At 34.8% G+C, this 22,863-nt stretch overlaps 1 protein-coding gene across 23 annotated transcripts in view; it reads right to left on the bottom strand.

The window, feature by feature from the left end:
* Nucleotides 1-18,586, bottom strand: part of mbl (splicing regulator muscleblind) — a 339,449-nt gene extending 320,863 nt beyond the window's left edge. For 18 of the 23 annotated variants that reach the window (XR_012413483.1, XR_012413480.1, XR_012413481.1 and 15 more), the window contains exon 1: nucleotides 18,260-18,586. Coding sequence is in view for 1 of the 23 variants with exons in the window: in XM_073992616.1 (XP_073848717.1) it covers nucleotides 12,861-12,869 (9 nt within the window). In the remaining 22 variants the exon portion in view is untranslated. Of the gene's footprint in view, nucleotides 1-12,860; nucleotides 12,978-18,259 lie in introns of those variants that run through there. The other 5 variants (XM_073992626.1, XM_073992611.1, XM_073992627.1 and 2 more) reach the window with 4 other exon arrangements.
* Nucleotides 18,587-22,863: the final 4,277 nt, after the last annotated feature.

Here is a 22,863-nt window from a genome sequence, read left to right as displayed (position 1 = left end):
GTTGGGATATGTTATGTGCCATTAGAGTTGTGTCATCAGCATATCTAATGTTGTTTAAAACCGAACTGCCTATATAGATGCCATTTCGCAATCTATTGATCGATTCGTGAAATATTTGTTCTGAATTAATATTGAAAAGCAAAGGAGACAGTATACACCCCTGCCTGACTCCTTTGGATATAGGTATACTTTCCGTCATTTCTCCGTTTACCTCAATTTGAGCAGTCTGGTGCCAGTATAGACTCTTTATACATTGTATTTCTTTCTGATCTATATTTATTGAGTTAAGAATGTCTATCAGTTTATCATGTAGTACGTTGTCGAAGGCCTTTTCATAATCAACGAAACATAAGAAAACATCTTTTTGGGAGTTTCTACATTTTTGTATCAAGGTGTTTATGGAAAAAAGGGCTTCTCTGGTACCCATGCCTTCTTTGAAGCCGAACTGAGACGTTCCCATTACCCTTTCGCATTTAGGATATATTCTTGAATGAGTAATTCTAAGGAATATTTTTAGAGCATGACTCATAAGACTAATTAGTCTGAACTCGTGGCAGTATTTAGCGTGACTTTTTAGGGATGGTAATAAATGTCGATTTTAACCACTCCTATGGGTATCGGCCTGTATCATATATGTTGTTGAATAATTTTGTTAAGAGATCCATGTTTTCATAATTTATTAACTTTAAAATTTCAGAGGGAATCTCATCTGGGCCACACGCTTTTTTATATGCATTAAGGGGTGATAAAGTTGTGGACGGTTTCCAAGATTTGCGAGAGGGCAACAGAAGTGACAAGACAAGAGTGATACGAAAGCCTTTGCTTTCAAGCTGGAAAGTTGTTGCAGTAATTGGAAATATGTATTATTTATTTATTAAAAATTTTTTATAATTACAAATTACGATAAAAATATACTTAAAAACACTTTTCAGCCTATAATACAGAAATTAGCTTGTTTACATTACCATACATATGGTAACCTATATTATATACGTTCTAAAATTATATCCAAGGGTTTTTTACCGACTCAAAAACAAGGCAAGGCTATTTAATATTCTTCAAATAATTCATGTAACCTAAACACATTAAATATTTGTCTCTCAGACCTTTTCCACTAGGATCTATATATGTTATGTTCAAGATAAAATTGTTGTAGCAACCATATAGTTTGTGTCATTATGGTGTTTGAAACAAAACATATTCTAACCTATATTATATACATTCCATCATTATTACAACACTTTTTTCCCAACCCAAAATTATTTTTAAAGTTTTACACCTTGTCAGGTGGCAATTTATTGTAAGATTTCGAGAGCCAGGTTAGTATAAAAATTATCATTTTTCAGCCTATAATACAGAAAGTAGCTTGTTTACATTACCATACATATGGTAATCTATATTATATACGTTCTAAAATTATATCCAAGAGTTTTTTTCCAACTCAAAAACTAGACAAGGCAATTTATTATTATTCAAATAATTCATGTAACCTGAACTCGCACATGAAATATTTATCTCTCAGACCCTTTTCCACTATATACATATTTTATGTTCAAGATCTATATACATATTTTATGTTCAAGATAAAATTGTTGTAGCAACCATATAATTTCTGTCCTTATGGTGTTTGACAAAAAACATATGCTCACCTCTATTATATACATTTCATCATTATTACAACACTTATTTCCCAACCCAAAATTATTTTTAAAACTCGGCAAGGCCATCAGTCAAATTATTCTTGTAACCCGAACACGCACATTAAATATTTGTGTACTACTGCAACGCTGCCTAAGGGGACAATTTCTTGTAAATCCATAATCGTATTTTAATTGATGAGCTGCATAAGTGATAGAGGCAAAGCCTTGAAGAATTATTATGCTCAAATTAAGTAAGCCCTAATCCAGTGACCTTAGACTGTGTGTGTGCGTATGTATTGTGTTTGCCCCTCCAGCATCTTCGTTTTTTTGTTTTGGAAACCAGAAGATTCAAAAGAAAAGGAAATAAGAAAAGATATTCATGAATTCCAACAGACTGACAAAGGCACAACATATTCCAATTCCAACAAAATCGAAAAAATACTGAAATGAAGAGAAAAGAAAATATACAAGCCCCTGAGAGTTGTAGCACTTCACATATGTATGTATGTAGGTATGAATATTTGTTTGTTTGTAGGTAGCTAGCTAGCTACCTCTCCTTGCCGATGGTATATTTGGCTGGGGAAAGAGTCAAGTGTTTTGGAGTTGGGGGTTAACAGCAAAAAACAACACACATATGAATTCTTCTTGGGCATATCCCAAGAATAAAACAAGGAAGAGTTTACGAAAATTATTGTCAGAATAAAAAAGAAAAAAGAAAATAAAACATCAGACCAAAAAAAAAAATTCATGAATGCTGTCGGGATCAACCTTAAATTAGAATAAAATGAAATTGTGTGCACGATGAAGTGCCCTTTGGTTGGTGTGGAGTTCGTTCAAAAGTGTTGTAGAATGATATAAATGAAGGTTTGTTTGTATGGTTTGTAGTAATTTTGTTTTGGAATACTTTGGGGATTTGTTTTCGCTCTTTGGTTATTTTGCTCTATTTTCCTCTTTTTTGGGAAAATCAGGAATAGACGAAAAAAACTATTTATTTTAGTGGTCTTATTCCCTCCTGCCATTTTCATTTTCACATATATGATTTCAAATAACCATAATTTGTAAAAGAAATATTGTTAAAACTAAAATTTAGTGCGAGTTTGAACTCAAAACACTTGGTTTAGTAATCGGAAACACACGATCTGTTTTACGGTACTTATTATTTAGTAATAAGCAAAATAAGTTGTTTCATTATAAAATTCATGAAATTTTAATGTATTTGAAAGATGCAAAAAGCAAGGAGTAGGCACATTTGGGGAAAACGATATTCGATAATACCACGCACTACAGTCTCATGCAAAAAATATTGCCCAATGTCTTTTTATGACATCAAGGAAAGCCTATAGTTTCTTAAGGAGAGTTTGTCGAATTGGCGTCCGAAAGAAAGGGTGGCATTGATCCCTCCCTCCAAAGAGAACCTTAGAAAAACTAATAACAAAGTTGTTTTCAAAAGGGCAATTTATCATAGCCTTGAAAATATGGAAGTCAGAAAAGAGTTGTAATACAATAAATCTGATGGTGTTGTGGTCGGTTTCCGAGATATGGGAGATGACAACAGAAGTGACAAGATTGCTAAAAAAAAACCTGAAAGAAATTTATCGAATTGGTGTCTGACAAAGACGGTTGAAATGGGCATGATTCTCAATCAAGTCAGAACCTTAAAAACTAATAACAAAATTTTCAAAAGCGGAACTGCAAGTTATCGTAGCCTTGACGAGATGGAAGTCCGAAAAGAAGTGGAATAAAATAAATCTGATTAAGTTGTGGACAGTTTCCAAGATTTGGGAGATGACAACAGAAGTGATAAGATTGCTACGAAAGAAATTGGTCGAAATGGCGTCCGAAAAAAGACTTCCTTACTCAACTCAGAACCTTAGATACTAAGAACAAAGGGGAACGGCAAGTTATCATCACCTTGACGGGATGGAAGTCCGAAAAAAGGTGGAATACAATAAAGCTGATTTTTATTTTTATTTAGCGTATGGATTTTTCGGTACAGAGTTTAGTACAAATTATATATTACATAATTTTTTTAGCAGGTATATAGATTTTAAAGATTTAAAGAATTGAGCCAGGATATTGCTTCTGGTGTAAGGGATTGGATTTCCTCAATGCGTCCTGGGAATGAAAGGATAGGACAGGTGTGGATAATGTGTTCTATAGTCTGGGAAGGGGCACCACATACACAGCTAGCGTCATCGGAAAGGCCCTACCTTGTTCGAGACTCTGATGTTCTGGCTGTGGAAGTACGTAAACGGTTTAGGTTGAACCATGTTATAATTCTCGATATGGAGTTGCTTAGCTAACAGCAATGGTGGTTTTCTTAACTTGAGTCTCGATGCATAGTTTATCGATAAGTCTTGATTAAGAGGGATACTCGGGTTTGCAACGATTTTTTTATACTCTTGGAGCAGAGATTGTCTGTTGGATATTAGCTAACATTGGTAACCAATCTGTCAGTGTGGTATTTAATGTTCCATTTATGATTCTCATTGAGGTTTTCAATTGTGTGTCGATGCGTCTTACGCGAGGGCTATTCAGCCAGATCGGAGAACCATATTCAGCGGTCGGATACACCAGGGCCTGAGCAGACGCACGAAGGCAGCTGGCAGATGCTCCCCAAGTTGTTCCAGCGAGTTTCTGGATTAAATTGTTTCATGTCTTCAGTTTTTGGGCCGATTTTTCTAGGTGCTGTTTGAAAGATAGGGTTTTGTCAAGAATTATACCAAGGTATTTCGGATTGAAGTTGTGCCAGAGGGTGGCACCGTTAAATTTTATTAAAAGTTTCCTGTCTGCTTCGACGTGAGTGAGGTGGAAACAGCAGACTTCTGTTTTTGAGAGGCTAGGTTTTAGCCTCCATTTGTGGCAGTGGGATGATATTAAAGATAAATCTGATTGTAGAACCTTTTCTAAGATTTCGAAGTTCGTGTTTTGCGTTGCGATTGCCATATCGTCTGCATAATTGAATTTACGGGGAGCTGTTTCCGGAAGATCATGGATGTAAAGATTAAACAGGGTTGGGGGGGCAAGGAACGAACCCTGGGGAAGGCCGTTATATGAAATCTCTTGTTTTCATGCTGAAATCATAAATACATCACCAGCTTTTACGCCTTTTATATAGATATTTAGATATTTCTTATTAGCAGATAAAAATTCGGGAGCCGAAAGCGATTATTTATCAACCCACCGTAAATACAGAAAGTAGTTTGTTTACATTACTTTGTAATGGGTTATTCTTTGGTTTATTATGCTGTGTGGTACAGTAACTTCTTCTCAATTGCTTCTTAGTATTTTAAAACTTAATAAAGAAAACATTTCTAAAAACATTTGGCTAAACAAACTCGTTTCTTTTTCCTTATTTAGTTTCTTTTCCGTCTTTTAAATAACTGCAAACAACCTTAGAACGAACCCATTTCCCTTTCATCATTCATCGTAACCACAATTAGTTAAAACCTCTTATGAAGAATGAGTTTTGCCGATTCTCATACCAACTGTGACAACACAGAACGAAAAACACTTAAATGTCAATAATAACACTAAGACTCCGCAAAAATACCAAATACAGAAAAAAAAAATAAATAATAACAACAAATGATAATAAATTAAATAAAAGTAAACCGGCATTTTAATGACGTCATTTTTTAAATGACAACAAAACTTTGGTCTTGTCTGGCAAATGAACGTAACGATTCGCTCTTGATTTTTCTCAATTAAAAACCCCTAATCTCACTCTCGCTCTCAACGTTTTTCAAACACATGCGGTGAACGCATACAATATAGAATGGAGAATATGAGAATGTTGATGACAAAAATAGCCGTAGGAGAGTTAAGTGTTAAATGCAGTAAGCCAAACAAACAAGTTATGCACACATAGAAACATACATATACACATGTCAGAGCCAGGCACACATCCGTAAAGAATCTGTGTGTGTGGACCCCCTCCAATCTAAACAAGAAAGTTAGAACAGCATCATCGTTAAACACACATCCAGAGCATCACATCCAGCAATAAATACCAACAGATTTGGCGGCATTTCTCTAGGCATCGGTTACCAACAATAATAGAAATACAACAACACCAATCTAAACACAATAGAATAACAGAAACAACAACAACAGCACAACATAATTAGATAAATTGTGTTAAGGAAATTAATGAAAGTGTTGTATCCGTCGGGTAGGGTCGTTCGTTGGTTTATTGCAGAGTTCTGTGTGTATCTTTTTGAGGTTGTTTTCACAACCTCCTTGCCTTCTTAGATTGGAAGGTAGGGTGTACCACCAAGTTTGTCAGGAAGGTTTTTGTAACAACTACAAATAGCTTAAAGTGATAATAGGTTCTGCAATATTGTGTTAAATTTTATTTAAAACTAGTGGATATTTAGTTTTTTTTTTTTGTAAGAAAAATATCACAGAAGGCCGACGTGAAGGAGCCACTCCTCATAAGAACTTATGACCTCTTTCTCCTGAAAAACTATATTTTGAAGTTCTTAGGCCTTCAAAGTACTATGAACGAGCAAAATATGGCATATCATATAAGAATGTGCCAAAAAGAGGAAATTATACCATCCACACAATCTGTACTTGTGACTGCCACATCACATATCCAAAAGTTGATAATGACAGAAAATAGTAAGTTGCAAATTGAACTGGAGCGTGTTAGAAATAGAATTGAATTAGAAGAAGAAAAAAAAACAGTTTAGAATCCGCAATAAGCCACGAGTGGAATTACGATGGAATTAGCCTTGAATGGAATTAGCCTTGAAAGGGAAATTGAGGAAATGGGTCTATCTCTGAAGGCAATTCATAAGAATACCATGTATTTGAAAGATGCAAAAAACAAGGAGTCGGCAAATTTTTCGAAAATGTTATAGCGATAATACCACGTACTACACATTTATACAAAAATATTGCCTATTGTCTTTGCATGACCAATAATTTCCTAAAGGGTGTACTGAAATACAACCTGCCACATCCGGAGAGTTTGTCGTCCGATAAATTGGGATGAAATGGGCATTGATCCATCTAATAACAAAGTTTTCAAAAAGGGAACGAACGACAACGGCACAATTTGCAAAAAAATATGCGATAATACCACGCACTATAGCCCCATGCAAAAATATTGCCCAATGTCATATTATGACCTCCAGGAAGGCCTATAATTTCTTAAGGGGGTTACCGGAGTTTGTCGAATTTGAAACGGATAAAAAGGGTTGAATTGGACATTAATGCCTCCCTCAAAGGTACTCCTTTCAAATACTAATACTAAATACTAATAACAAAGCCTGGACGATATGGAAGTCGGCACATTTTGCGAAAATGATATACGACAATTAAACGCACTACAGCCTCATACAAAAAAAAGTTAGTACGTATCAGTCAGCTGTGCTGACGGAGAAATATCCTCAAAATACCCTCAGTCACTGACCAAGAAAAAAGCAACAAAACCAAACCAAACACAATAATTATGCCGTATATAAAATATATTGATTTGCTTTAAAATCTGTAGGTACCGTAACGTGGGCTTATACCAAATCATTGACATATACCAAACATTTTTGGCAAACAAACTTCCTCATAAAGGACTCAAAATATTAAATTATGTTAAAATAAGTTTAAAAGAAATTTCTGAAAAAGTTTTAGAGTTATCTTGCACAATATCCGACAGGGTTTTGAAGCTTTTGGACCATTATCTTAGGAAGTATTGACTTACTCCGGAACAAAATGTACCATTGTAAATGAGGCCGCTCCAACAATAAACTGAAAAAGAATCAAAATGATGAGAGAGGAGCTCTTAAACTTCACTTTATCCGAATTTTGTGTGGGAGTTACCCGAAGAAGTGGATCGATATAGTCTATATTTCAATCCCATACTGGACTGGATGAAATAATACGATGTGCAAAGCCTGCATCAATCAGAAACTCCCTTCGAGGATTATCTTGCGGATTTGCCCTTTTGGTTGGTGCCGTCAGGGTTTCTTGGAGCTTTTAGGCCAATATCTCAGGAATTATTGACTTACTCCGGCAAAAAATTGTACTGTCGTAAAGCGAGCCACAAAAAAAAAACTTACTAAAAAAATTTCAAAACCATCCGAGAGGAGCCCTTAACCTTCAATCCGAATTTTGTGTGGGAGGTATCCGAAGGAGTGGACCGATGTATTTCATATTCTAACCTGATACATGGCTGGATGAAATAATACGATGAGCAAAGCCTGCACCAATAGGTACCCTAATGTGGGGCTATACCAAATCATTGACATATGACAAACATTTTTGGCAAGCAAACTTCCTCATAAAGGACTCAAAATATTAAATTATGTTAAAATAAGTTTTGAAAGAAATTTTTGAAAAAGTTTTAGAGTTATCTTGCACAATATCCGACAGGGTTTTGAAGCTTTTGGACCATTATCTTAGGAAGTATTGACTTACTCCGGAACAAAATGTACCATTGTAAATGAGGCCGCTCCAACAATAAACTGAAAAAGAATCAAAATGATGAGAGAGGAGCTCTTAAACTTCACTTTATCCGAATTTTGTGTGGGAGTTACCCGAAGAAGTGGATCGATATAGTCTATATTTCAATCCCATACTGGACTGGATGAAATAATACGATGTGCAAAGCCTGCATCAATCAGAAACTCCCTTCGAGGATTATCTTGCGGATTTGCCCTTTTGGTTGGTGCCGTCAGGGTTTCTTGGAGCTTTTAGGCCAATATCTCAGGAATTATTGACTTACTCCGGCAAAAAATTGTACTGTCGTAAAGCGAGCCACAAAAAAAAAAACTTACTAAAAAAATTTCAAAACCATCCGAGAGGAGCCCTTAACCTTCAATCCGAATTTTGTGTGGGAGGTATCCGAAGGAGTGGACCGATGTATTTCATATTCTAACCTGATACATGGCTGGATGAAATAATACGATGAGCAAAGCCTGCACCAATAGGTACCCTAATGTGGGGCTATACCAAATCATTGACATATGACAAACATTTTTGGCAAGCAAACTTCCTCATAAAGGACTCAAAATATTAAATTATGTTAAAATAAGTTTTGAAAGAAATTTTTGAAAAAGTTTTAGAGTTATCTTGCACAATATCCGACAGGGTTTTGAAGCTTTTGGACCATTATTTTAGGAAGTATTGACTTACTCCGGAACAAAATGTACCATTGTAAATGAGGCCGCTCCAACAATCAACTGAAAAAGAATCAAAACGATGCGAGAGGAGCTCTTAAACTTCACTTTATCCGAAGAAGTGGATAGATATAGTCTATATTTCAATCCCATACTGGACTGGATGAAATAATACGATATGCAAGCCCTGCATCAATCAAAAACTTTCTGCGAGGATTATCTTGCGGATTTGCTCTTTTGGTTAGTGCCGTCAGGGTTTCTTGGAGCTTTTAGGCCAATATCTCAGGAATTATTGAACTTACTCCGGCAAAAAATTGTACTGTCGCAAAGCGAGCCACAAAAAACTTACTGAAAAAATTTCAAAACCATCCGAGAGGAGCCCTTAACCTTCACTTTATCCGAATTTTGTGTAGGAGGTATCCGAAGGAGTGGACCGATGTATTCCATATTCCAACCTGATACATGGCTGGATGAAATAATACGATGTGCAAAGCCTGCACCAATCAGAAATTCCCTGCGATGATTATCTTGCGGATTTGCCATTTTAGTTGGTGCCGTCAGGGTTTCTTGGAGCTTTTAGGCCAATATCTCAGGAATTATGGACTTCCGCAAGAAAAAAATTGTGACGTAATAAAGGGAGCCGCAAGCAAAACTTACTGAAAAAAATTGCAAAACCATGCGAGAGGAGCCCTTAAACTTCACTTCATCCGAATTTTGTGTGGGAGGTACCCGAAGGAGTGGACAGATATATGTATTTATACCCAAATGTCACTATACATAATATTATATTACCTCTTTTATAAATATCGTTTATAACGACTATCGCTTATAGTCCGATTTTGGTCGGTCCCTTGACCGACGTTATAAGCGATTTCGATTGTAGTTCATATTTGAACCAGATCTACATATATCTGGAAGGAATAATACGATGTGCAAAGTTTTGACCAAATCGATTGCTCCCTTCGAGAGTTATCGTTCAGACGATTTTACAGAAAAATTTTGAACTTAAACTAAGTTTGGACAAAATATTACGATACCCAAAAATTGGTTCGAATCGGTTGAACTGTTCGAGAGTTATCGTGCGCACAAGCCAAACAGACAGACATTTTTCGTATCAAAGTGTATATACCCTTCTAGCCTAAAGGCTGAGGGTATAAAAATTGCCCAATGTATTTGTATGACCGCCAGGAAGGCCTATAATTTCTTAAGGGCTATACTGCAATGTAACTGCCACATCCGTAAAGGTTGCCGAATTGGCGTCCGATGAGAAAGGTTGAAAACAATAAAGTTTTCAAAAGGGGAACGGCAAGTTATCATAGCCTTGACGATATAGAAGTCCGAAAAGAGGTGGAATAGAATAATGCTGATGATGTTGTGGACGGTTTCCAAGATTTGGGAGATGGCAACAGAAGTGACAAGATTGCTATGAAATCATTTGTTTTATGCTGAAAACTTGTTGCAGTAATTCGAAAATAGCATCAACTCATCAGGTGGCCATTTATAGGGAACGTCAAGATGTCTTAGCCTTCACGAGACGGAAGTCCAAAAGGAGGTGGAATACAATAAAGCTGATGATGTTGTGACCGGTTTCCAGATTTGAAAGATGGCAACACAAGTGACTAGAATATTTCAAAAGTCCTTGTTTTACTGCTGAAAAGTTGTTGCAGTAATTTAAAACATATAATGAGGATTTACGCTTCGTCAGGTGGTTATTTATTTAGCTATTTATTAGTAGCCAGTCAAAATTGGCAAAGCAAACGGAGCTTTTAACCAACTGTGATTCATCTGGAACTCTACAATAATATCGAAAAATACAAAAATAAATATTTTCAAATCGAACGTTTTATCCGTACTACTCTACGGATGCGAAACTTGGCTGACAACAGCAGCATTAAACTCAAAACTACAGTCATTTACAAACCGATGTCTTCGATACATAATGAAAATATGGTGGCCAAATGTTATAAGCAATTCCGATCTCTACCAAAGGTGCAATACCGATCCAATAACAACAATCATAAAAAGAAGAAAATGGAAATTTGGAGAAAAAATAACGATGAACTATGCCGCCAAGCCCTAGATTGGAATCCTCAAGGTAGCAGAAAAAGGAAGACCTAAAAACTCCTGGAAAAGAAGTCTTATGAAGCAATAGCGAATGACAGATCATCCTGGCAGCTGTTTGTGGAGGCCTTATGCTCCTCAAGGAGTTAAGCGGAAAAGAAGAGAGTCAAAATTCAGGAGCCAGATGTGCCGAATAACCCATTACCGAGCAAGATACATCTGCATTAATATAGAGATAAAAACAAATTAAAAAGTATCAGTCACCTTTGCCGACAAATATATACCTTCGGCCTGTGTGAATTGAGACTTTAATCGAGACAGATGGAAAGCGGCCACAGAACCGAAATACTTTTCCTCACAAGATGTGCATTTAGGTTGTTTTCCGAATTATATAGCCTTTTGGAACTTTTGGACATTTATCTTAATGATATACTTGACTTTGTTTAAAGTTCATTAACCATTTTAGTTGGTCACAGTAGGATTTTTTGAGCTTTAGGCCATTATGTCAGAATATTTATACAAAAAATACAAGTATTTAAAAATAATTAAAATAAAAACAACTTTGCTTTTGTATTTTAATATACCGCGCATTTCCATGGAATCCAAATAAAAAATAACTTCACAACTGAAACACATTTGTTAAGCGAATAAAAAAAATATTTAATCGCCTTAAATATATTCGATACAGTTGCAAATGACTTTCGCTAGAATATATCGAATGTGTTTCAAACAAAAAGTTAAAAACAAACAAATTACATTTGCAAAAAGATGTTTGATGGCTTCCTGCAAGTAACCGTTAACGTTCAACTTCAAGCTACTGAAAATCCATAAATTCCAAATAAGCAAAACAAAATTGTTATACATCTCATCAGTAGCAGAGGAATCACAAAAGATTGTTTGAAGATAATTAGTTAAAATTAATGAGGATATTTTGTGTTACAAATTAAATAAAGGCATTTGTATATAACGTTGTTTATTTTAACAAAAAAGTAGATATATTAAAATTTTATGGAATTTTTGTTTACTTTTTTGGAAACAATTTAGCTTCGTCATTTTAGCATTTTTTTCCTTATAAATTCAATATGTTATACAAGCTTTTGTGTACGGGAGAACAGACAAAAAATTTCTTTATAAAAAGTCTTTTAATTTTGAAACTTTAGTTTAGAACTGTATTTTTTTCTTTTGCCCAATCAATTAACCCATACATTCAAGCAAAATCGACAGGTAATTAATAATGTCGTGGCCAACAAAAAAATAAATAATATATTTATTTGTGTCTGTGAATATTGAATTGGGGATTTGAGGTGATTTCATTATTTGAATAAAGAAAAAAAACTTTTATAAGAAGAATGTAGGTCACACAACTACAAGAGGTTTGTGGGACTTTAGAATTGAGTCTAGAAACAAAAGATGAATTTTAGCGGGCGAAATTGACATTCTATACATGAGAAGAAATCTTGAAGATAAGAATGAAAAGTTGCTGCCTTCAGCAAGGGCTCATAGGTTAGAAGGTGTAAATGAATTCGGCCAAAGAAAACATTCCTTCAAATTTATTTTAGATAATTTTTTGGTACCAATCAGTTGGTCTACATAAATCCGAATGGTGTGGCATATAATCCTGACACATTTTAGTACTTCAGATCATAAGCATATAGTAACAAGTTTAGTTATTATACAGCGGAATCTGTATCTTTTTCAAAAAATCAAATAGCAAAATTCTCATATTCGTACATAATTTTTAAAGATATTTTGTATTTAAATATTTTAAATTATTTAAAATCATCCAAAAATATCAAAAATTTTCTATATGACTTTTTGAAAGAGGGCAAATTCTGATGTGTGATAATTCACAAATTTAATATTATATGCTATACCATAATTCTTTGGGAAGTAGCAGTATATAATATTGGACTTCAATCTCTCCACATAAAGAAAAAAATTCATTCAACTGAAAACCAGCTACCCACCGTCAGTAGAAACAATTAAATTTTTGTACTTATGAAATATTTGGTTGAAAAAAAAACAAACTTCCTACCTGGTCCATAGGATTGACGTTTATGTTTTGTTGTTGCTGTTTTTAATTAGATCATTAATTTACACAGTATTAATTTATTTGTTTTTTGTTAAAACTGCCCGTACAAATTGTAGAACACTTTATTCGAGTTGAGATATTATTTCTTCTTGTTTTCGATTTCGATAGTTTGTAATTATTATTTTTTTAATTCAAAGAGAGTTGTTATTAGCAAAAACTGAAATCTTTTTATAAAAAAAACTTTTTTGAGTTATCTTTGGAGTAGCATAATGCTCCGGCTCAAAGGACCAGCGAAACAAATGGAATTAAATAAAAATGGAAGCTTTTTACCAAATGAGAGTTTATAACAAATCTATTGAAAATTCAGTTAAATTGAATTTTTAAGGCATACGAAAATTTAAAATATTTTGCAATTCATTGATTTTAAACTATATTTGTTTAATATTTTTAATTATTTCGCATTCGAGTTGAGCTATTATGACCTAAGAGGTACACTGAACAATTGGGAGTCTATCAAAATCCGACACATCTAACCATTATGCTAAGTTTCAAGGGTTCTTTAGTCTGATCATCGGATATGTAACATGTTATTTTTAGTCGGTAGACGGCCAAACTTGGAAGAACTCATTGATAATTGAGTCTGTAATATTTGGTTAAATTTTATTTAAAATTTTGGATTATTTAGCTATTCAGCTTTTTTTGAAGGAGAAATACCAAGTAACGTCGACATAAATGAGACGCTCCTCATAAAAAAATTATCAAGACAACATACCCTTGACCCTTCCTCTTTCTCCTGAAAAACCAAAATTTTGATGTTCTTAAGCCATCACGGTGCTATGAACAAACAAAGATTCCATAACTCAAGAATGTGCCAAAAGAGAAAACCTATCATACCCACAATAGCATGTTGCAAATTGAACTGGAGCGTGGCGGAAATAGGATTTAGAAAAAAAAAACAGCTCCGAGTCCGTACTAAGCCGCCACGAGAAATTCAGAAGGGGAACGGCAAGTTATTATATCCTTAACCAGATGGAAGTCCGTATAGCAAGGGGTAGGCAAATTTTGCGAAAATTAAAAAAATAAATACGGCTTTTTATGACCTCAAGGAAAGCCTATAATTTCTTAAGGAGTGTACTGAAATGTAACCCGCCACATCCGCAAAGTTTGCCGGATTGGCGTCCGACAAAAAGGGTTGAAATGGACATCCCTCCATCAATCAGGACATCCCTCCATCAATCAGAATCAGAAAAGCAAAAAAAAAAGGTTTTCAAAAGGGGAACGTCAAGTTATCATAGCCTTGACGAGATGGAAGTTCGAAAAGAGGTGGAATAGAATAAAGCTAAAGATGTTGTGGACGGTTTCCAAGATTTGGGAGATGGCAACATAAGTGGCAAAATTGCTACGAAAGCCCTTGTTTTCATGCTGAAAAGTTGTTGCAGTAATTGGAGAACATCATCAGCTTTTGCTCGTCGTCAGGTGGCTATTTAGTGGGAACGGCAGGATATTATAGCCTTAACGAGATGGAAGTCCGAAAAGACGTGGAATACAATAAAGCTGATGATGTTGTGAACGGTTTACAAGATTTGAGAGATGGCAGCAAAAGTGACAATATTGTTTCAAAAGACCTTGGTTTCCTGCTGGAAAATTTTGCAGTAATTGGGAAAACATAATCAGGCTTTACTCCTCGTCAGGTGGTTATTTATTTAGCTATTTATTATTAGCCAGTCAAAATTTGGGAGCCAGATGCGCCGAATAACCCAATGCTAAGTAATGTAAACAAGCTAACTTCTACATTATAATATATAGTTGTTCCACAAACATCCCGGAAGGGACAAGGGAGACTTCTCTCATATCAATGAGTGCACCCCGATTCATATTAGCTCAATCATATGGGACCTACAGTTTATCGCCGAGACTGAACGCCGTGTCCTAACCCACCACTTGTGGAGAAGTTTTTCATGGCTGAAATACCCACAAAAATGTCGCCAACATTACTAAGGGGTATTTTGCCACCGTTAAAAATGTTTTAATGTTGCCTCGTCGGGGAATCGAACCCACGACCTTCAGCGTGCAAGGCGAGTGTGCATACCATTGCACCACATTGGCAACCAACTTCTGCATTACCAGTCGATAAAAAAAACAAGAGCTATCAGTCAGCATTACTGACGCAAATATACCTTGTGGGAATTGAGACTTTGATCGAGACAAATCGAATACCGGCCACACAACCGAAATCGTTTTCCTCAAAAATTGTAAAAATTTTGTAAATAAGGGGGTTCACAATTTTGGGGTCGTTTTTAGAAGTACGATCTAGTCGACAAAATTTATCGAGACAAATCGAATACCGACCACAAAACCTAAATCGTTTTCCTCAAAATTGTGTAATTAAGGGGGTTCAGAATTTTGGGGCCGTTTTAGAAGTATGAACTTGTCGACAAAAATATAGGGCTTTTTGCCCGATTATCAGGCAAAGTATATGTAATTTTTAGTCGATAGTCGGCCAAACTTGAAACAGCCTAAAGAAATGGGACCATTGTAAACAGTCTGCGACTCCCAACCTGTAGACGGTTTTACCTACTGTCTTCCAAATTTTTCTTAGTCATTGTCTGTGCGTTCATCTAGGGATCGTCTAGACCAACAAAAACAACAAAGATAGAGTCTCCATCTCTTCAAGGCCAATGTCTTATTTTGAGACCAACGACTTCAATCATGCGTTTTGTCCGAAACCTGCTACCTTATCCTGTCAGTATCTTTATTCAGACAAGGGATTTCTTTTTCCTCACAAGCTTGAGTTTGTGGTCGTTCCGAAGTGTTTTGAAGACCAACGACTACAAGCATGTATTTTGTCTTTCCAAAGCATTGTCAGGAAAAAGAAGACCCTCAGGGTTGTGCTCTATCCACACACAGAAGTTAACTCATTCATGGGGTTTCAATGAGTTAACTTCTGTGTGTGGATAGAGCACAACCCTGAGGGTCTTCTTTTTCCTCTCACAATAACAACAAATTTTGACAAATTTTTGTTGATGAATGTCTTATACTGGATGATATATAATTTCCGAGCCCGATATTCAGCCTGCAGTATCAAAGAGAAATTTTAGTCAAAAACCTTAATTTGGAAAAGTTTTTTTTTTATAATTTCCACTATAATATGGAGGGTATATTAAGTTTGTCATTCCGTTTGTAACTCATTGAAATAATCATTTGCCACCCTATAAAATATATATGTATATTCTTGATCAGTATAAAATTCTAAGTCGATTTCCGTCCGTCTGTTGTAATCACTCTAACTTCCGAATGAGTCGCGCTACACAGCTGAAATTTTATAGACATTTGTTTTTGGTCTGAACATAGATCACGTTCGAAGATGTGCTATAACTGTCCCCCATATAACGTTACCGCCCGATTTCAGATATTTTGACGTTTTTAGCCACATTTTCAAACCGAATTAGATATTATTGGGCATTTAGGGTTCCCAGTGATCAAGAAGCTTCTCTACCAAAATTAATGGACATAGGTCCACGTTTTCTTATAGCCTCCATATAACGGTACCTCCCGATTTTCTGTATTTTGAGGTTTTTAGCCACCATTTTTTGCCGAACTAGATGTAAGTTGACATTTGAAATTCTCAGTGGTCACGAAACTTCTCCACCAAAAATCGCCAAGTAACCAAGATACTTCTCCACCAAAAATTATGGATATACATAGGCCCACATTTTCTTATAGCCGCCATATAAAGGTACCTCCCGATTTTCGGTATATCGATTTCAGATATTTTGACGTTTTTAGCCACATTTTCAGACCGAATTAGGTATTATTGGGCATTTAGGGTTCCCAGTGAAGAAGTTTCTCCACCAAAAATCATCAAGATAGGCCCATGGTTTGATATAGCCCCCATATAACGATACCTCCGGATTTTCGCCACAATTTTTAACCGAACTAGCTGTAAGTTGACATTTGACATCTCAGTGGTCCCGAAACGACTCCACCAAAAATCATGTTTTGATATGGACCCCATATACAGGTACCAGCTGATTGAACACATTTTTCAGGCGAATTTAAATGAGTTAGGCATATAGGGTATTCGTGGTCGTAAAATGTTTGCATCAAACTTGTGAAAAGGAAACTAATTTTTTCATTTTAGTCAAGAAAACTTTGTGGTGGAGGGTATTAAAGTTTCGCCCAGGCCGAACTTAACGATTTTTTACATGTTTAATCTTTTGTCATAAAAGTATTGAGAATCATGCTGCCAGTTGAAGTTCCAAATGCCACATCTATTTTCCAAAAATATTGTAGATAGAGAGACCGGTTAGTCTCGCTGAACGCGGTTCTTTCATTTGCTTTCACTTTCATTACGACATAATAACTTTTTTTATTTTGACATAATAACAACTCTCATTTGTGTTTAAAATATTTATTTATTTGTTTTTAATTAAATTGCAAATAATATTTTTTAGTCACTTTGTTAATTTTTAATTATTTATTTTTAATTATTATTTTTGTAGTTTTGAAAAAAAAAATTCCCGCGATTTTTAAGTTTTAAAATAATATTTAAATAAATGTTTGTTATTAATATACTTATTTTTAGTTTTGGAAAAAAATTTTAATATAGGTATATTTAATTATTTTTTTTTTGTTGGAAATAAATTCCCTCGTGTTCCCTTGATTTTAAGTTTTTTTTATGTTTGTTTATGTTTTATATTATTTTTTTTATTATTTATTTTTTAACTAAAATTTTCCAGTTTTTATATTATTTTTATTATTTATTTTTTTAACTAAAATTTTCCAGTGCATAATAATTTATATTTTGTGTGTTTGTAAATTCAAGTTATTTTTTATTGAGTGGTTATATTTTGCATTTTTTCCAATGCATGTTGTTGTTTTTTTTTAATAATAAACAATGAAAATAACTTCGTTTTTGTTTTGTTTCTTGTTTTTCTTGGTTTCACTTTTTTCTGATAATAGCCAGCAGCATACGTTGCCTGTTACGCTTTTTCGTGTTATTATTAAATTTATTAACAATTCAGCTCGCACGCACATACACACATGTATACACTAGTTAAACATTAAGGCTTTTTGGGCCGTTCACAAATTTACACCATCCACAGAGCGAGCAGCGAACACAGCAACACCAACATTAAACAGAAAGTTTTTTTTACATTTCGAAAAAATAAATAACAACAAAAGAAGAAGGCTACAATTTGAGGCTGGAAATAACTTGGCCAAAAAATAAAAACAACAAACGCCCGTATATAATCAAACAAATAAAAAAATTCAGCCGGAATGTATAGATATGAACGAAACAAAATTTCCAAAAAAAAAAAAAATTAAACAACAACAAATATTTTGTTTAACACATGCTTTATGTAGAAAAGGAAGAAGAGCTGTTATAGTTATTTCATTACTTTTTTTTGCTTCCAATGATGTTGAGTAGGATGATGATTTTTCACAAAAACAAACGTTGTTTTATTTCAACAATTTATTTATTTTCTTCTTTTAGAATTTTTTGTTGTATGTTTAGCAAAAATTACTTTTTTGTCGTTAAGCTTGTTGTTGTTGGTTATTACGAGTAAAACACAAACAAACAAATAACAAATAATTAAAACGTTTGTTTCAAAAAAGATTGAAAGATTTTTAGCGCTTTTTAAACTTTGTTTAACGTCACGAACTACGGAGTTACGGCAAAAATTAAAGGCTGTGCAGTGCTCAGCGCCTGTTCACAGACTGATTTCATGGTTTCGCTCTGGCACTCTCAATTACCAACGGAAAAAAGGAAAACAAACACACAAAAGGCAAGACAAACAGACAGATATACAAATATATTACACACATGCAGACCGACGAGTTGAAGGAGAGCGTCACTCGGAGAGAGAGCCAAAAGAATAACATTTCTTCTGGGTGTTAAGATAACGTCATCTGTAAAGAAAAAACACACATGTTCACACGAACACACACAGATAGGGACTTATTCGAAATACCCCCAAATGAATGGGCCCATGAAATGGAATTAAGGCAAAAACAAATTCACACATTTACTCAGCAGCATAACCAGTCAACCAACCAACCAGCCAAGTTACTCATTTAACCAACAATGGGGAGAGAAGACAAAGAGACCTAACAAAAGTCCAAAGACTCATGGCTCCTCGTTAACATCGTAACCGTCCATAGCCCGTCATCATCATCGTCGTCTTAACCATAATAGTAGACGTCTTGCAAGAAATCGAGAGGAAGAACAAGCAATAGTTGTAGTAGCCGACAAACCATTCAACGAATGTACGAAAACACATGCGAGTCTTTGATTTTTAAGTGGGGAGCACAAAACAACAACCAGTTTAGCTTTCTTCAATGGCCCCCCGCCATACTCGCATAACACTCACGAGAGCCCAACTACTACTACCTTACTACATTCCCTACAATAACAACAACCAAAACAGCAAAACCACAAAGTAAAAAAGACACAATGGAGCCCCCAAGCTTAAGATAAGCACAGAGACAGGCACCAAACATACAAAAACACAAAAGAGTCCAAAACTAATGACAAAGATAAGGTAGAAAATAAAAAAAAAAACTAAACATAACATAACTACTCACACAGATACAAGTTCGTTCGCACGCACACACGACAAGAGAGTTCTCTCCAATAAGAAAAGAAATAAAAACATTTTTGCAGACCCAAATGTTTTTATTTGATTTTGTTTTGTTCTTTAACTCTTAACAACCACAAATATTTTATTAACAGAATATTTTACTTTCTCTGCTCTCTTGCCAGGGGAGACTGCCAATTGGAATCTCACATTCGCTCTCATAAAAATGTTACGGCACACAGATTATAATACCGTTAACAGGAAATGAGCGATAGGAAGAGTGGATAAAATATCACAGAAACCGTGAGCAACCAAAATTTATCTTCCACACAACCCCCATGTTACAGGCAACGCACACACAGAAACTATTGTGCAGGAGGATAACGGCAAAACAGAACAGAAGAGAGGTGTTAATAATCCAATTGGATTTTTGGGCAAAATTTAACATTTTCAAAACGATATTTTGTCAACAAAATCATTTAATAATAACAAAAATATTTAAAGATACAAAATAAACCAAAATCATTGAAAAATCTCTCCTTCCCTTTAACCATATGTCTCATTTGCAATTCTATCACAAATCCTGTTAATTTCTTTAATACTGTATTTCCTACTTCCTATTTATGTATGTAGCCAACATGTGTTTGTTTGTTAACAGCACCAAGTTCTTGCTCTTGCATGGTGAACCCCCCCCCTATAACTCGTTTTATCAAAGAGTTTGCAAAAATATGCTCTTTTCCTTCATTACTCTCCCTTATAACTCTCTTTCAAAACAACAAATACCCCGTTTTATCTATATTGGGGACGGAAAATGGTTAACAGTAGTTTTTTGCAGACAAATTGTCAACGACAAACAAGAGCGAATTTATTTTATTATCTATTTCTGTATGTGTGTGTGTTTGTTTATTATTTGCGACAATTTACACTGTTTCCTTAGGCATTATGAACTGTTATGTTACATTGACTTTCTTCTGGGTGATGGTGAGTAATGTTAAAGGTCATAATGATAGATGTTTGTTTTTTTATTGTTGTCGTCGTCGTTGTTGTTGTTTTTGTTTGTTTGCCATATGAGTCATCATCATTCATCAACGAAGAAGTTAAATTCACTTTCGTATGGATTTTTACTTGCTTTAGAAAGTGATAGTTGAAAATTTAAGGAAGAAATAAATATTAATTTAATAAATAGAACCAATAGCGAAAAACTGGAGTTAATGTACTAAAATGAGGTTTATAGGAATATTCATTTCCGGAATACAAATAAAGTACGCTGAAACCAAAATCTTTCTATATTTGTTTGAAAAGTGTCTTAATTAAAAATTTCCCTATTTGGAGCACAGTTTCCACTGGGTAAAAAAATTTTCTACCACAAATTTCCAAAAATGTCAAGAAGATACCAATTTTTCTTTTTATACCCTACACCACACTGTGGTAAGGGGTATTATGTGTTAGTGCATTTGTATGTAACATGCATAAGGAAAAGAGATAGACCCATAGTTCCTTCTAGGGATATACATAGAATCACTTTCTGAGTCGATTTATGCATGTCCGTCCGTCCGTCCGCTCGCAACATACAGGTCATATTTGTTTTCCGATTTGGCTGAAAATTAGCCAATATCATTTTTTTAGCCGTCGGAAGAACGCTATTGCTTTTGGTGAAAATCGGTTCAGATTTGGATAGAGCTCCCATATATATTTTCGTCCGATTTGAGGTATTTGATGCACCAAACACGCTATATCTGTCCAATTTTTATGAAATTTGGAATTTATGACGGAATTAGGTCTATAAATAAATGTATCAAATTATATCGTAACCGGTTCAGATTTGGATATAGCTCCCATATATATTTTCGGCCGATTTGAGGTATTTGATGCACCAAACAAGCCATATCTCTCCGATTTTGATGAAATTTGGAATGCGTGACGGAATTCGGTATATAGATAAATGTGCCAAATAATATCGAAATCGGTTCAGATTTGGATATAGATCCCATATATATTTTCGGCCGATTTGACGTATTTGCTGCACCAAACACGCTATATACGACCGAATTTGAGTAAATTTGGATAGTGTGACTGAATTCGGTGTAAAAATAAATGTGCCAAATTGTATCGAAATCGGTTCAGATTTGGATATAGCTCCCATATATATTTTCGCCCGATTCCACGTATTTTCTGCACCAAACACCCAATATCTGCCAATTTTGAGCATCGTATTTCTTTTGAACAGTCCCACTGTTCAGTTATTGTAATTCCTAGATATTTGAAAATATTAACCCTCTCCACATTGGTGTTGTGAATTTTCAATGTTGCATTATTGTGGTCATTCTTTTTGCTTACATCCATGAATTTTGTTTTACGGATGTTAATTTTCAAACCATATTTCTCACTGTGTTGTGAGCTTATTCACTAGATTCTGGAGTCCAGATATGCTATGCGACAGTAAGGTTGTATCATCAGCATATCGTATGTTGTTCAGAAATGTTCCATTTAAATGAATGCCGATTGGAATTTTGTTTATCGATTCTTCAAAATTTTTTTCTGAATAGATATTGAATAGCAAAGGTGATAATATGCACCCTTGTCTGACTCCCTTGGATATATCAATACTATTTGTCATTTCCACGTTCACTTCTATTTGTGCATTTTGATTCCAATATAGACTTTTAATACATTGTACTTCTTTCTGATCTAGGCCAATGGAGATGAGGATGTCAATAAACTTATCGTGTAACACTGTGTCGAAAGCTTTTTCGTAATCAATGAAGCATAGAAATACGTCTTTTTGTGCGTTTTTACATTTCTGGACCAAGGTTTGTATTGTGCTTCTCGGGTTCCCATACCTTCCTTAAATTCAAACTGGGATGTTCCCATGGCTTTTTCAAATTTTAAGTATATTCTGGAGGGGATAAAACGTAGAAATATTTTCAGAGCATGGCTCATAAGGCTAATAAGCCTGTATTCGCTACAATATTTTGCATGGCATTTCTCCGGAATGGTAGTAAATGTTGATTTTAGCCAATCTTGCGGGAATCGGCCTGTATCATATACATGGTTAAATAATTTTGTTATAAGTTCTATATTTTCTTCATATATTAGTTTTAGGATTTCCGAGGGAATCTCGTCCGGCCCACAAGCTTTCTTATCTCTCAGACTGTTTATAGCAGTTTCAACTTCCCGTAAGAGGATATTGCGTCTGTTCTTCAAAAGTTGTTCTGTGTTCATCTATAAACATTTGTTTATAATCTCTCCAAATAGCTTTCTTTTCTTGTATGTCAAAAACAGGATCATTATTATTGTTGTAAAGTACTTTTGAGGGAGTTTTGCGGTATACACCAGCAAGTTCTTTTAACTTTCTATGGAGATTAAAATCGTCGTGAAGGCTTTTCAATCTTTCAATCTCCTGACATTGTTTAGTTATATGGTTG

Source organism: Musca autumnalis, unplaced genomic scaffold (genome assembly GCF_047663935.1).
Source record: "Musca autumnalis isolate F117 unplaced genomic scaffold, ASM4766393v1 scaffold_5, whole genome shotgun sequence".
Lineage (NCBI taxonomy): Eukaryota > Metazoa > Arthropoda > Insecta > Diptera > Muscidae > Musca > Musca autumnalis.
Note: the sequence above shows the minus strand (reverse complement) of the source record. Positions and strands in the feature narration are given on the sequence as shown.